Below are 16,132 nucleotides of genomic sequence, written 5' to 3' on the forward strand. Positions count from 1 at the left end.
CGACATAAGGGCGGCAATGTACCCGTACCAGCTTAAACTCGTTGCAAGAATATAAATGAAGAATTATGCATATACACACCATCAAGCCTTCAACAGTAGCTATTCAGTGATAATCTCATATTTCACGCATTTCAGAAACGTAATGGTATGGACATACACTTACCACTACGTTCGTGAAACATACTAGATACAACGGATTTACAAATTTATGTAGCTCTGAGTCATCTGAGTCATGGGGAATGTGCTCAGGCTCCTGGTCAGAGATACGAGTATCACTGAGATCATCTGAGTTTTCTTGCAAGTCGTCAAAAGTGGCTGTAATCTCTGAATACGTGCAGAAGGCACTCTTAGAACCAGCCATTTTACGTGTCGCTTGCCATTATGTTCCCATGGGAGACAGCCACTGGCCTTTACCATGAAGTATCGCCCTGACGTGTGTTGAGTGAAATTACAGCTTTTCCCTTTTCAGTGTATCCCAGTTCCATTAGGACTGTGTCTGTGAAAAATAAAAGTCAAGAATAATGTTCACAAAATAGTGTGCCGCTGTGTGAGTACACAGCTGAAATCATTTTAAAAATGTTTTGTGACAGTCACAATAGTCCTTTTTTGGATTTGCTTGTGGTACTGGTGTACAGTTCTGTTGAATGTCCTTAACTGCGTAGTAACGGTGTCCTTTTACAGCCAAATTCAATTTGGATAACAATCAGAAGTCGCCTGGGGCGGTGAACCAGGACTGTGATCCGTTTGCTGGCCGAACATTCGGGCACGACCTTCGCTTCGTGGGCTGAGGCGTTGTTCTGGCGGAGTGAACGACCACAACCTTGCCTTTCGGTATTCGGCTCGAATTCGACGAATTCACTGGCTGATGTGCCTAACTTCACACAAAAAATGATGAATATATCTGACCATGTCATAATAGGTAAAAGGGATCGTAATCAGATAATCAGTTATTCTAAAATTATAAAAAAATTAAAGACTCGCTATAAAACTTTTTAAAACTTTCGGAATTTTTCTGTATATTGTCTCAAACGCATTTAGCATCAAATACTTTTTTATGAAGTGATGACCAATTTCGGTGGCTTAACTAATTAACGCTAATTTAAAATAAGAATATTGTGGACAATGCAGTGGCCTTTGTACACGGTGAGTGCATTTGGTCTGAAGATGGTAGTTAAGCTACCGAAACTGGTCATCAGTTCGCAAAAAAAAAAAAAAAAAATTAACTTCAGGTGCGATTGAAACAATATATATAAAATTTTTAAAAGTTTTAAAAATTGTATAGAAAGTTTATAAAATTTTACAATAACTGAACAAAACTTGATATTGCTTCATTGCTCCATCGCCATTTTACGTGTGTCATCAGACACATACTGTTACATTTTGCAGCCGGGACGCCTGCTTTGACCATCTATGAAGTGCCACAATAAAGTAAGAGACTGATTTTCTTTGCAAGATGTGGCAACCGTGCAGGCTTGCGTAGGCACAATATCTTTGACCTTGGTGTATAAGCTGCTTTTAGTCCAAGCAGCACATCGATGCAACTGCTCAGTCGTGAGTTGTGCTGTATTAAGTTAACACGTGTTTGTGTCTCTCGTAATGGAAATGGAACAGCATAATATTGCGCAACTGTATGCCATTTCTTTTTGCGTTAAATTGGACGAAAAATCGACGACAACTTACCGTAGGCTTCAGAAGGCTTTTGGAGAGGAGGTTATGTCAAGAGCTCAAGTTTTTCGTTGGCATAAGATGTTTAGTGAAGGCAGAACGAATGTTGAAGATGAAGACCGCAGTGGACGACCATCAACCTCACGGACCAATGCCAACTTGGCCAGGGTGCGTGAACTCGTACGATCTGATCGAAGATTATCTGTGAAAATGATTGCAGAAGAACTGAACATCAATCGAGAAATGGTTCGTCTAATAATAACTGAAGATCTTGGTATGAGAAAGATTTGTGCAAAAATGGTCCCCAGAAATCTCACACCACAACAGCGAGAAACACGGAAAAATGTGGCAGCCGATCTGTTAGGGCAAACGGAAATCAATCCAGAATTCTTGAGCCGTGTTATCACTGGTGATGAAAGTTGGTTTTTTCAGTACGGTCCAGAGACAAAACGCCAAAGTTTGCAATGGTGCTCAAAAGTGAACAAAAAAAGCTCGCATGTCAAAGTCAAAAGTGAAATGAATGCTTGTGTACTTCTTTGATTCCAAGGGTATTGTTCATAAAGAGTGAGTGCATCCTGGACGAACAGTTAACCAATATTACCACAAAGAAATTTTAGAAAGACTTCGTAAAAGAGTTCTTCGTGTCCGTGCCAACATTGCTGATAATTGGATTCTGCATCACGATAATGCGCCATCCCATACTGCTCTGTCAGTACAGCAATTTTTAACCTCAAAACAAATTTCAGTACTACCACAGCCACATTATTCATCAGATATCGCTCTGTGCGACTTTATTCTATTTGCAAGAGTCAAAACAGCGGTCAAGGAACACCATTTTCAAACAACACAAGATGTCCAAAAAACTGTGACGAGGGTCTTGGAGGATATTACAGAAGATGAGCTCCAGAAATGTTACAATCAATTCCAGAAACGCTGAAAAAGTGTGTGCAATCAGAAGGGAACTACTTTGAAGGAGACAACACTGAACTTGACTAAAACGGTAAGTAAAAAATTTTTTTCTCCTGTCTCGTTACTTTATTGTCGCGCCTCGTGCACAGCTGTTATTGGAATTTAAAGCACCGTAACGACGCAATTCACCACGAGATAGCACTGTAGTTTGGAATTTCGTACAAGGTGTCCCTAGTGAATGGCTCTGAGCACTATGGAACTTAACTACTGAGGTCATCAGTCCGCTAGAACTTAGAACTACTTAAACCTAACTAACCTAAGAACATCACACACATCCATGCCCGAGGCAGGATTCGAACCTGCGACCATAGCGGTCACGCGGTTCCAAACTGACGCGCTTAGAACCGCACGGCCACACCGGCTGGCTTGTCCCTAGTGAACTGGGAACAGTGTATTCTGCTGTTTGTTGGCAGCACCGATTCCTCTGTAACATAAAATAGACGGTAGAGGCGCCTACCTCTGTTTCCCTCCAGCCGCTCATATCTCGAAGCTATTTTATGCGATTAGTAGAAGTGTAAGGTGTCAGGCAAATCCAACACCTTCCATGAAAACCCTGACATGATAGCAAATCCGGCAGTACGTCACATAGCTCCGAATAAATCCTGACATTAAATTAACCATAGTAATACGATCAACGAGTGAGCAAACGGAATACCACAGACTAACACAAGAACACCTAAAGGCATGTCATACCTTCCCACCGTGAAACAGACCCAGTTCCGAGGGGAGAAACGAGAACAGAAGCCGAGAGCAGAACCGTGTTAAGCTAGAAGGTCCTACGATAAGGGACGTACACCCACATCGCCGGCTGACCGCCAGGACCACCCCCCCCCCCCCCCAGCCCATGTTAAAACATATAGACCTGCAGAAGAACAGTATAGATCTTACGATAACACTAAAAGGGCTACACCAGCTGTAAGTTTTAGCGTGAGACCTTTTCGTGTCTCTGTTACGTTGCAAACATTAAAAACATTGCCCCACCACGAAAAGTATAACGTTTCTCGTTGGATAGACAGAATTTTTGTAGGCGGAGCTTAAGGTTAACATTGAGACCCTGATTGGTCAGTTGAAAACACAGCCAGATAGGTTTTCTTAAACCAACTTCGGGAAATTGTAGTAAAGAGAAGTTAGAAAGTTGCTTCCGAGACGGCGAGGTGTGTGGAGCTGCGCTGCCCACCACCCCCTGATGCTGCCTAAACACCGACAAGGTAATGAACACACGCGATGCCGCCCGCATAAGAGGGCATAAGGCTACACTCAGAACTGCAGAAGTTTCATCTGTTACATCCCCTTTTTGCGTAATACTAGTGTCGATCGTCAATTAAAGCTCATGGTATTCACATTTGCTAATTGAAGTTAAAATCTGAAACGCGATGATTTTTCTGTTATATAATTATTGAGAAACCACATCAGCCACTATAATTTACGACAAGTTAAATAAATTAAAGATAATTGAGGGTCACTGTAGACCATTTTTGATAGTTTTCTCTTTTATGAAACTTAATTTAAACCTAGATTATAGATGTGATATGGGATAGGTCATCCTTCGATCCATTGTAGAGCTTGGAAACCCATTCAGGGAATATTCATTCACATTTTTGTTGAACGCAGTTGGTTTTTATTATCCTGTATTAAAACATTTCCTTTTATCAATAGTGCAATTTATAAACAATGTTTTGTGAGTAGAATGAAATTTCCAATGGTAAACTTAACTGCTTTTTCGGCGTTATTTTACCAGCTAACTAAAAATAGGAAAGCCTTGAACCCCTTCCTCTAAATTTAGTTAGTATTAAGATTCTTTTACAGGGAGTGCAGTGGAGTTGACGCTGAAATCATTAAGTATTTGATTAAATCATCGCTGGTCTCACTGAACTCTACATGTCATGTCTGGTGTCTCCTTACCAGCAACAGGTCCCAGGTTCAAACTAGTAGTCAATTCCCTAAAAAAAAAAAAAAAAAAAAAAAAAAAAAAACGCTTAGAGCGTCGTTGCGCGAAAGTGGTAGGGAGACACGACTTAGAACAAAGAGGCACCACGCAGAATGTTAGAGAAGTATCGCGTGGAGCAAAATTTCGGAAGGTAGCGAGAGGAAGTAGACGGCGCCTTCTCCGTCGCTTACCGCTGACGCTGTTGGCCGCTGCCCGCAGGAGGAGCAGGTGGAGGACGAGGAGGTGTACCCGTGCACGGACGTGTGCCGCGCGGGCCAGTACACGTGCGTGAAGACGTGCGCCTGCATCCCGCCGTCGTGGCGCTGCGACGGACACACCGACTGCGCCGAGAGCGAGGACGAGGACGACTGCGCGCCCGCACCCGCGCCCGGCGCCGCGCCGCCGCCCGACGAGGTCAGTCGCAGCACCGTGCCTGCCTCTTTCTTTTGTTTCTGTCACTGCTTCTTCACTGCGTAGATTCAACAGCAGGCGCGAAAAACTATATCCCTGTCTTGTTGTTGTTGTTGTTGTTGTGGTCTTCAGTCCTGAGACTGGTTTGATGCAGCTCCCCATGCTACTCTACCCTGTGCAAGCTTCTTCATCTCCCAGTACTTACTGCAGCCTACATCCTTCTGAATCTGCTTAGTGTATTCATCTCTTGGTCTCCCTCTACGATTTTTACCCTCCACGCTGCCCTCCAATACTAAATCTGTGATCCCTTGATGCCTCAGAACGTGTCCTACCAACCGGTCCCTTCTTCTTGTCAAGTTGTGCCACAAACTCCTCTTCTCCCCTATTCTATTCAATACCTCCTTATTAGTTACGTGATCTACCCATCTAACCTTCAGCATTCTTCTGTAGCACCACATTTCGAAAGCTTCTATTCTCTTCTTGTCCAAACTATTTATCGTCCACGTTTCACTTCCATACATGGCTACATTCCATACAAATACTTTCAGAAACGACTTCCTGACACTTAAATCTATACTCGATGTTAACAAATTCCTCTTCTTCAGAAATGCTTTCCTTGCCATTGCCAGTGTACATTTTATATCCTCTCTACTTCGACCATCATCAGTTATTTTGCTCCCCAAATAGCAAAACTCCTTTACTACTTTAAGCGTCTCATCTCCGAATCTAATTCCCTCAGCATCACCCGACTTAATTCGACTACATTCAATTATCCTCGTTTTGCTTTTGTTGCCGGCCGCTGGTGGCCGAGCGGTTCTAGGCGCTTCAGTCTGGAACCGCGTGACCGCTACGGTCGCAGGTTCGAATCCCGCCTCGGGCATGGATGCGTGTGATGTCCTTAGGTTAGTTAGGTTTAAGTAGTTCTAAGTTCTAGGGGACTGATGACCTGAGATGTTAAGTCCCATAGTGCTCAGAGCCGTTTGAACCATTTTTTTGCTTTTGTTGATGTTCATCTTACATCCTCCTTTCAAGACACTCACCATTCCCTGTCTTACACCCTTTTTAATCTTTGTCTCCCACTCTTATTGTTGCCCCTTGGTTCTTGTACAAACTGTACATCACCCGTTTTTCCATATGGCTTAATCCTACTTTTCTCAGAATGTCAAACATCTAGTCCAGGTTGACAAATCCTATGAACGTATCTCGATTTTTCTTCGGCCTTGCTTCTAACCTGTCTGAAACCAACCGCCAAAGAATGGCCAACAGTTTTCGGGTTGATGCAACACTCCACTTGTAGACGGACTGTGTCAGAGCGGAGACATCCCGCGTGGCGGCTTGCATGACTGATGAGCTGCTTCCGACATGGGGTCAGTGCGGCACTGAGGTCGCGGAAGAAGCACCAGAACACGTTGCAAAACGCACGAAGATCTCCGTGCATATCAAAACCCTGCCGCAATTCCTACTCTCTGTCCTCCCACGTTTATCGAATTTCTATTCCTTCTTACCGTTATAATCCATTATAACAAGTGAATTAAAATCATTGAGAATATAAGCCCTTTTTACCAGGATTCTTGTCTGTATAGCTTTTACATGACCAGCCCAAAAAATAGATTGCATATTGTGTGATCTTAAACTTTTCCGCCGAATCTACTGTTTGTACTATTTGCGGGTGTCCAGCTGGGTGAAGTCGTCTTCGTAACACGATATTGAGAGAGCGTACCTTGTCTGTAGAATGAGAGACTTTGAAACGTCCCCTTAGAAAAATTTATACATGACTGTGCTTAACCTGACACACAATATTTTTAGCGCAACGCAATCTGACTTTCAGAAATCCCTACAAAAGAATGGCCCTGACTAACATTAACCTATGCATTTCACAAATCGCTTACCTCACAAAAATCTTGGTTACTCGAACTACTGCAATACAGCTAGCGCCACTACTGCCAGCTAAATAAAAGATTCAAACAACGGAAAGCACTAACTACTGATAGGGATAGTTAGCAAATGAAAGATATTAATAGAGAACAAACAATGTATTTACCTTAATAGTCATAATATATATAGCAGTTCATGACAAATCACAAAACTCCGCCATCTCTCTCCCCACATCTACCACTACTGGCGGCTCACCTCCAACTGCGCAACGCTACGCGCTGTTCACATCCAGCTGCCGCTGCCCAACACTACAATGGCAGACAACAATGCAAACTAGCCACAGACTGCAGCACCGCCAGTGATTTTTATACAGAGCGCTACGTGGCGTTACCAATATAAAAACCTAAACAGCCTACTTACATAGCCCCCATGCTCCCCACAAAAAATTTTACAAATTGTTTTGGGCAGTGGCCAATAATGATTTGATAAAATTGTTCATAATTACAATAACAAAGATATCAAATGCACGCACTTATTGATACAATGTTGGTCAAAAGCTAAAATTTTCTCACAGTCTATGAAGACAGTCCTGATTCATCACAGTAAAATTACAGTGTTTTTCTTTTTTGTCAAAGTCTGAACAGTAAAAGAGAATGCACACAGAAGTAGTGGATTTCCATGCAGTCTTGAAGAAGTAGTGTCCTTCCAATGGAAAGACAGTGCTGACTCTTGACATGCAGACAAGTAATGGGCCACAACAGAGCAAACCCACCACAGAGTCAGTCGAAGTTTTGAAGAATATTGGTAGGTAAGTCATCACAGAGCATACCCATTGTAGTCCTGGTAGAGATTACGGTATTGGTGGGCCACCAGAGGTGCAGACCCACTGCAGTCCTTGTAGAAATAATGGTACTGGTGAGTCAGCAAGGGTGTAGACCCACTGTAGTCCTTGTAGAAATAATGGTATCGTTGGGTCATCAAAGATGCAGATCCACTGTAGTCCTTGTGGAAATGGCCAGCAGCCATCTGTTGTGACTGTGCAGGTGCACAATCACCATTGAAGAGTCTTGCAGATAATGTAGCAAGTCCATAACCACCACTTGTGCACTCACAAAGTTTTTGGAATTGTCCTTAGAACCAGCAATGCTGTTATCCAGTCCCTTGCTGAATTATTAACACACGTGCAAACACTAACAGTCCCTACTTCTCACATATTGTCCATATACTATGACCAACAGAAACGTGTGCAGTGAAATGTAACTTAATTTGAAGAACTGGTGTCTATACAATTATAAATTTACAACATGAAAATAAAATTACAAAGGTACAAAATACATCATTAAAGAACAGAACAATACAGATAACATTTGTAGTAACACAGGCTTTACAAAAGAATAGAAATAAACATATACATCAGTGTTACCGGAATTATGATGTAAGTAAATACATAAAATATCAGAATAACTTTTGAAATATCAACTTCACACATGAGCATTAAAACAAAACAGAATAAATAATGTCTAAACATCTTTGCAAAGTAAATAACATAGTATTAGAAAAATTCTGCCACATAGCTCTCATCAGCTAAACACATAAAGACAAGAAGTACACAAATACACAAGGGTACACAAACACATAGCATAATAATACAAAAGGAAAGGACAGGGTTTGTTTTACTGCAGTATTTTGCAAACAAAACTTTCTTTACTTCTTGGAGATCTCCCTTCATTCATCATTATTCCCAAAAAGTCCTATCTATACCTGCTTTCTGTATTCTATTCATATTTCTTTCAATATAATTATTTCTCAGTGTCCAATACTCATTTTGGCCCAAATCTTTGTCATATAACTTCGCAACGCATTCTTTACCTATTCTCCATAGTCAGTTTCTTATATAGTCTACCCCTCTTAAGCTAACTTAAATCTACTGAGCTCAGATGCTAAACTAAGGGACGAGGCAATGCAGAAGCACAAAACAATTAACGCAAACAGCAATGAAAAAAAATGGAAATTTGCAAAGCAAGCTACAGTAAATCTAAATTACCAAGTAATTCAACATTACAACTAATATGAGGCAATGCGCAGCAAACAAGAAAAATAAATCTGGCTTAGCAGAGTAACACAAATTGAAATTCAGTAGCACTATGCCTGGCAAACAGCAGCAGTAAATGCTATAACATATACCTAAGCATGACAAAGCTCAAGCAGAAAAAATAGTACACTAAAAATGGGCATGTCTAATACCTATGTCACATCTTAACACTAGAGTGATGCGCCACGAGAACTTACACTAGCAGATAAGTTTCCAAATCGTAAAGAAATTATTTATGCAATTCCTGTGAAGGGAAATGTCTATTTATGTGCCCTTGTTTTCTTGGAAGTAGATCGTTAATTTCTTATTGACTGGATCTGTAGGCATAAAATTTTTATATTAGTACATCTATTAAATTTTACTTTAACCAATACTGCAGTGCAGCTAGAAACTAGATATCAAATGAAATAAGCAACTATGTACAAAGTAAAGCATAAGAACATCATTCAGTAGTCATTAGGCATTTCATAAGTTAGTAGAAAAATCTCTCAACTAGAGAGACAGTAGTCATAATCAGATGTATAGACATAAAAATATTTCTCGTCATTTCATTAGGCATTTCAGTAAATCATAAATTAAGAGCTCCACAGTGTAATCATATGTTATCAAGTTCGACCGTGTCGTTTTTCCGATGCTTTCTAAAAAGGAACGTCAATAGCGAGGATACTGGCCTCCCTTTTTTTTTTTCACCTGTGCCTCTGGAAGGCACACACATGCTAATGGCTTTTTTTTAAGGTGACTGTCGCCCAGCTGGGTGCCCACGACGCATTAGGTGCAGGTGGTCACTTAACTTTCTTACCAAAATATTTACGACACCAGTTTCCGCTACAGTGACAGTCTCATATAAAAATATTTCACAGGTCAAGAATTTGGGTTACAAATCTGTAGAAACAAAATCCTATAAATATAACAGCGTCCAAAAAATTTTCGCCAGCATTGTGATACATTCACGCATATACACACATTTCATAACTCTTAAAGTACGATTCTTGGTTTCCAACAACCTTTATCACAAACCAGAGTCCCTAACCACTACTCATTATTCCTTACCTTATTCGTCGACACGTCTTCAATATTTCATCATTACAGATATGTAGCATAATCAAATAACTCATATAGCATCAGCTTACTGATCATAAACATACCGCAACAGCATAATACACATAGTCATCGTAATAATAACATCATAACACTTCAGTCAACTCTCAAAATCGTCGTAGCTTCCTCCAATAATTTCAAAACCTAAAAAATTTCTCTGCTCATTTCAATAGTGTCATCTACCTCAAACGTACTTTAAAAATCATGATCCCACAAGAAATACGACATTCAAAGCTCTCATAGTATCACAATGGTTCCGAAAAATATGAGCATTTCACAAAGTACAGACAAAATACAATTTCGTAAGTGTGAAGTTATCCAACTGTGTAATTGCGTAAACATGTGTCACTGATGTAGTAAAAAAAAGTTTATCTCTCAGTTAAATGATCAGATAGCTGTGTAATTTGTGTGTTAGAGAAATATGGTACCAATGTGTAAAGTTGTATAAGCAAATACCATATTAGCTAGGGCTCCTTGTGCTTGCCAAACACATGGTACACAAAGTAGGCGTGTACCCCCCTGAGGATTAATGAATAATACCCTCAGGTGTTACAGATTACAGCAATGGAATGAAATGTGTCACGGAAAACCTTTGTATCATTGTGCTTCAAATATCTTTAAGAATAAATGATTTAAGTGCAAAATTAATCACTCAAATACGTGTCCTGTAGCGCTAAATGTGCGTCTTGCTGTAAGATAATCTCTGTGGAAGTGTCGTAGTTATTGTCCTCCGAAAGTTAAGTTCTGCAGAAGCCAATGTACTTACCTCATGATAAACAAAAGTGAAATGCTTTGCGTATAGATATCTTAGTTATTACGCTTATTGTTGTGATGAAGAAATTACTGTGCTGTAACGTATTGTTGTGCTACGGAAAAGGCTGCCTCATTGTAGCTATACCACAGAAGTTACTACTAAAACATGTTTTACTTTCCAGAATAATACAGAAAACTGTGCAGATATAAAACACAAACACCGCAAAAGCAACACTGTAAATGGTCACTCATTAGTAGCGTCGTGATAAAATCGTGTAGCTGTCACATAAACTAACCACTGTCTCATCTGGTATCTCACAGAAAGTACTTTAAATCCAGAATGTATTTTCAAGTAAACCAAAATGTTGCATTAGAATCTCATTAGCAGTACATGTTCTAAGTATGTAAGCCTTATAGTCGTTACGTAATCGAGCCACTAACAAGCAAGAATGTACACACACAATAACACTGTGTCGTCTGTTCACAATAACAATGCATTCATTATTTCTGTTTAAATAAGTTCTCTTGGTTCTTGATTGGATATTTAACTTCAAACATTGTTGCATGGTAACAGTTTCTAAGTCTGACAATGCATACTAGTAATGTAAAGTGAAAAGTTATATGGCAAAGACAAAGTTAAAAAGCAGATTATCTTTCAATAAACTGTTTTACATGTGAAATGTGGTGTAAACTTTTACTCTTCCTAGTACGCAGAGTTTCAACTTCAACGCAATTATCATGTGGTATACGTCGGATTCTGTAAGGTCCATTGTAAACTAGAAAGAATTTGTGACTCAAGTGTTTCTTCTTATGTGACAATGAATGAGCTTTAATGAGAACTTTCTGACCAATATACAATTTCTTTTCATTTGCTTTACCGTGTAGTTTTCTCCTTTCGTCTGCTGCAGATTTTATATTTTTAAGAGCCAACTCAATTATGTCTTTGTGTCGAAGTTTACGTGTATTTGGGAAAGGTACAAGCTCTCTGATTCTGTTCGGTGGTTCTTCATTCTTCAGTACAAGAGTAGGTGGTAAAGCAGTGGAATCATGAGGCATTTCATTCAGTACGTTTTGAAATAAGTGTAAATATCTGTCCCAATGCTGATGCTTTCTGTGACAATAAAGTCTGCAAAGCTTATTGATTTCTTTCATAATCCGTTCGGAGGGGTTACAATGTGGTGGGTACAATGAAATAAAAACAGGTTTGATTTTATGGTTGCCAAACATGCGTGACCAAACAGCAGATCTGAATTGCGGTCCGTTATCTGAAATTACTTTACTAACGTGTCCAACTTCACGTAAGAAATTTTTAACAAAGGCGTTGGATACAGACCGTCCAGTGGCTTTACGTAACGGTGTGAAAGAAACAAATTTTGAAGTAAGTTCAACAGCGACTAGAACGTACGAAAATCCATTAGATGTTCTGACAAGCGGTCCCAAGAGATCAACAGCAGCAAATTCTTTTAATTTAGAAGGAATAATAGGAAACAACGGAGCACGATGTGAGATAGTAGATGGTTTCGCCTTTTGACAAAGTTTACAAATAGACAAGCCTCTTCGAATTCGCTTTACCATATTGTTAAAATAACAAGTCGTTCGAAGAATATGATAACATTTTCGTGGGCCAAAATGTGCGTAGCTGAAATGAATGTACCAAATGAGCTTATTAACAAAATCGTCTGGAATGAAAAGTACCCATAGCTTGTCATCAACAGTGCAGCGTTTGAAGAGTATGTTGTTTCTAACCAGGTAATAATGCCGAATCTGAGTGTGTGTCTTTTCATGCCATTTACTTTTGATGTCTTTCCAAATCGGATCTTTATCTTGTTCATGAGCAATGTCCTTTAAAGATGTGGTGATGAAGTTTTCAAAGGCGACTTTCTGAATGTAAAGAATACTGAAATTTTTCTCAATGTTGCCTTCTGTGTTACTTTTCTCAAGCCCAACCGGTGCGCGTGACAGCGCGTCCGCAACAATGTTCTCCTTGCCGGGAATGTAGACTATTGTGAAGCGGAATTCTTGCAGAAACAATGCCCAACGTTTTAACCTGTCATGATTTAATTTTGAAGACATAAGAAATTGTAATGCACGATGATCACTGTATACTTTTACGTGCTTACCAGAAAGAAAGAAACGGAATTTGTTAAATGCCCAAACGATTGCTAAAGCTTCTAATTCAGTAACGGAATAATTTTTTTCAGATTTTGTTAGCACTCGACTAGCAAAAGCAATGGTTTTCTGAACAGTAGTGTCATTTTCTGTGGCTTCTTGAAATAAATGGGCACCAAGACCGACTTTAGAAGAATCCGTGCTAAGGCAGAAATCTTGTGACAGATCTGGATGAGCTAGTATTGGCGCGTGAAGTAACGCTTCTTTCAAAGAATTGAATTCCAACTGTGCTTGTTCGTCCCAGTTCCAAATAGCATTTTTTACAGTGAGAGAACAAAGTTTTGGTGTGACAAGAATTTGCATATTCAGAAAACGACGGTAAAAATTTACGAGACCTAGAAAACTGCGGACCTGTTTTTTTGTGGATGGAACTGGAATGGCTCTGATTGCTTCTAACTTTTCAGGATCCGGCTGAATTCCTTCAGTAGAAATAATATGTCCCAAAAACCTCACCTTTGACCTACCGAATCCAGACTTTTCCAAGTTAACTGTAATTCCAGATTCTGAAAAAATACGTAACAAACTGTTGAGGATGCGATTATGCTGTTCCCATGAAGCTTCTGCTATTAAAATATCGTCCACATATAAGGTGATGTGACGTTTTAAGAACTCAGGTAATATGGAATTTAGCCCGCGAATGAATGCTGCTGAAGAAATGTTCAAACCAAAAGGAAGTTTCCGAAACTGATAACAAATGCCGAAACAAAGAAAAGCTGTGTATTTTCTACATTCTGGATGAAGTTCGATCTGATAAAAGCTGGATCTGAGATCAATGGAAGACAACACTTTTACACCATTAAAATTTTGAAGAAGTTCTTCCATCGTCTGCGGCCTGTCTGTTTCAGGAATAATTATAGTATTGATTTGTCTCGAATCTAAGACAAGCCTGATCGATCCATTTTTCTTCTCAACAACATGTAATGGATTGTTGTATGAGCTTACTGCAGGCTCAATAATGCCCTTGTCAAGCATAGATTGTATTTCTGTTCTAACACGGTCCCTATAATGTGCTGGAATTACATATGGTCTAACACAAAATTTAGTATGCTCACGAACACGAAATTGGTATTGAAATCCCTTGATTATTCCTGTTTTATGAGTAAAAACTGTGGAATGTGCTTGTAAAATCTCAAAAAGGTCCTGCCTATCAGTGTCATTACAATTCTCAATTGTTTGAATTTTATTCTGAATTAACTCATTAGTTTCAAATACGCCATCGATATCATCCCTGTCAGTATTTGCAGAGTGATTGTTAGTGTCTAGTTCCGTAGAAAATTCCGAACTGTTGTCTAACAGAAGGTAAAGCCGATTAATTTCCTCGTCATGGTTTGAGAGCCAGTCTTCAAATTTCAAAGCTAATGACTTACCTTCTTTCTCTAAACTTATTTCAGCATCGTGAAAGCTTAAGATTGCTTTGTATTCATTCAAAAAGTCTACTCCCAATATAATTTCCGTCGACAATAATGGAACAATAAGAAAGCTCATAGAGAAGCTGTGGCTTTGACAAAAGAATTCTAAGTTGGTTTGTTGGCGTACATCTACACTTTTTCCAAAGATTGCACCTTGTAATTTGATCTTACGTAACGGAAGTGTGGGACAATCGTTCGATTTGTTGCATTTGCTAAAGGCTGTTTCACTAATTACTGAAATGGGACTGCCAGAGTCAAGTACTGCCGTAAATTTTTCATCATTTACTGTAATGTGAATCACAGGATATGCAATGTTGTTATGTTTTACGTCATGTTCCTGGAGTAAGATGTCCCTAATGTCTTCCATTTTGACGTAATTACTAGCTACGGCAGCTGCGTCGTTAGTTTCATAAGTACGTTTTGTGGCTGCCAGCGGTGTGAGTCATTGCCTATTGTCTCTTTGTTGGCACGCGTCGTTATTGGGATTTGGAGACCTAACTTCTACAAATTCACCGTGACGAGAGGGCCCTGCCCTGTTTAAATCCCGCCAGTTCTGATGCAGTTCAGGTCTGTCGTTACGATCATACCGTCTGTCGTCATGTCGGTAGATTCCATAGTTTCTTTCTTGTCGGTCACGTGGTGGAGAATTTCTCCCTGAGTCGTAACTGCGCGCTGGACCGTTGCGTCTAAAGTTATTCTGTCTCCCTTGATAATAATTATTTTGGTTCCCATATTGTCTGTTTCTCTGATTGTCTCTGTGATATTCATTACCGCGGAGAGGTGATCTTTCCCTGTAATTATTACTACTCAGCCAACGGTTGTCATACGGGTGGTGTCTGTTTTGGACACGATTTACGTTGTAAGAATAGCCTTGTCGTGTCCATTTATTATTTCTGTCATCGCGGAATTGTGACAGATGTGACCTGTAATTGTTGTACTCCTGTTTTCGCGTTCCGCGATTGTCAGTGTCAATTTCCAGTTCTTGTAACAGTCCCTGAAAAGCTTCAATGTCGTCTTTGCAACGTCCTGCTAAAATAATATGTCGTAAATGTTCAGGCAGTTTGATTAAGCAAATGCGGATGAGTTCTGAGGGGCTGTATGGGTTTGAAAGATACTGATTCTTATGCAACATGTCTTCAAAATATTTGACAAGACTGGAAAATTCAGATTGTTCAAAGTGTTTCATCATCATGATGCTATGTTTTACTCGGTCTTGTGTAGCTTGAGACCAATATCCTGAGAGGAAGGCATGGTAAAATTCTCCTTCACTGCGACAATCGTGAATGACCGATCGCATTCTTACAGCTGGTTCATTCTCTAAGTAGCCACACATAAATTCTAACCTGTGTTCCAATGACCATTTGGGAGGAAAACAATGAGAAAATTGATGGAGCCATGCTTGTGGATGAATGTCGTTGCCAGAATTCTTAAATGTTTTGAATTTACGTGTAGTAATGAACAGCTTATAGTCAAAGTCATCATGTCGGCGAGTCGCATATCGGTCATTGTTACGTCGTTTCGGCGGTTCCACTTCAAAATTCGGTGCACCTTGCCAATTTCTTTCATAATTTCCGAAATGCCCTGTGTTATTATTTTGCGGCTTTTCCGTATTTCTAAGTCCCTCTTCCCGTGTTGGAGCGCGAGTGTCCTCTGAAATACGTAATTCTTGTATTACCTGTGTCAGCTGATCTTGTACTTCCCGGATTTCTCTTTGGTGTTGCGTATTAATTTGATTCTGATTTTGTTTGAATTTCTTAACTTGTT

At 39.8% G+C, this 16,132-nt stretch overlaps 1 protein-coding gene across 1 annotated transcript in view; it reads left to right on the forward strand.

Annotated features, from left to right (window-relative positions):
* The first annotated feature begins 1,122 nt into the window (after positions 1–1,122).
* Positions 1,123–16,132, forward strand: part of LOC124606219 (low-density lipoprotein receptor-related protein 4) — a 633,935-nt gene continuing 618,925 nt past the window's right edge. Inside the window, exons 1-2 of the mRNA XM_047138193.1 lie at positions 1,123–1,143; positions 4,781–4,975. Coding sequence (XP_046994149.1) covers positions 1,123–1,143; positions 4,781–4,975 — 216 coding nt within the window. The remainder of the gene's footprint in view (positions 1,144–4,780; positions 4,976–16,132) is intronic.

The sequence above is a fragment of the Schistocerca americana genome, chromosome 3 (genome assembly GCF_021461395.2).
Source record: "Schistocerca americana isolate TAMUIC-IGC-003095 chromosome 3, iqSchAmer2.1, whole genome shotgun sequence".
NCBI lineage: Eukaryota > Metazoa > Arthropoda > Insecta > Orthoptera > Acrididae > Schistocerca > Schistocerca americana.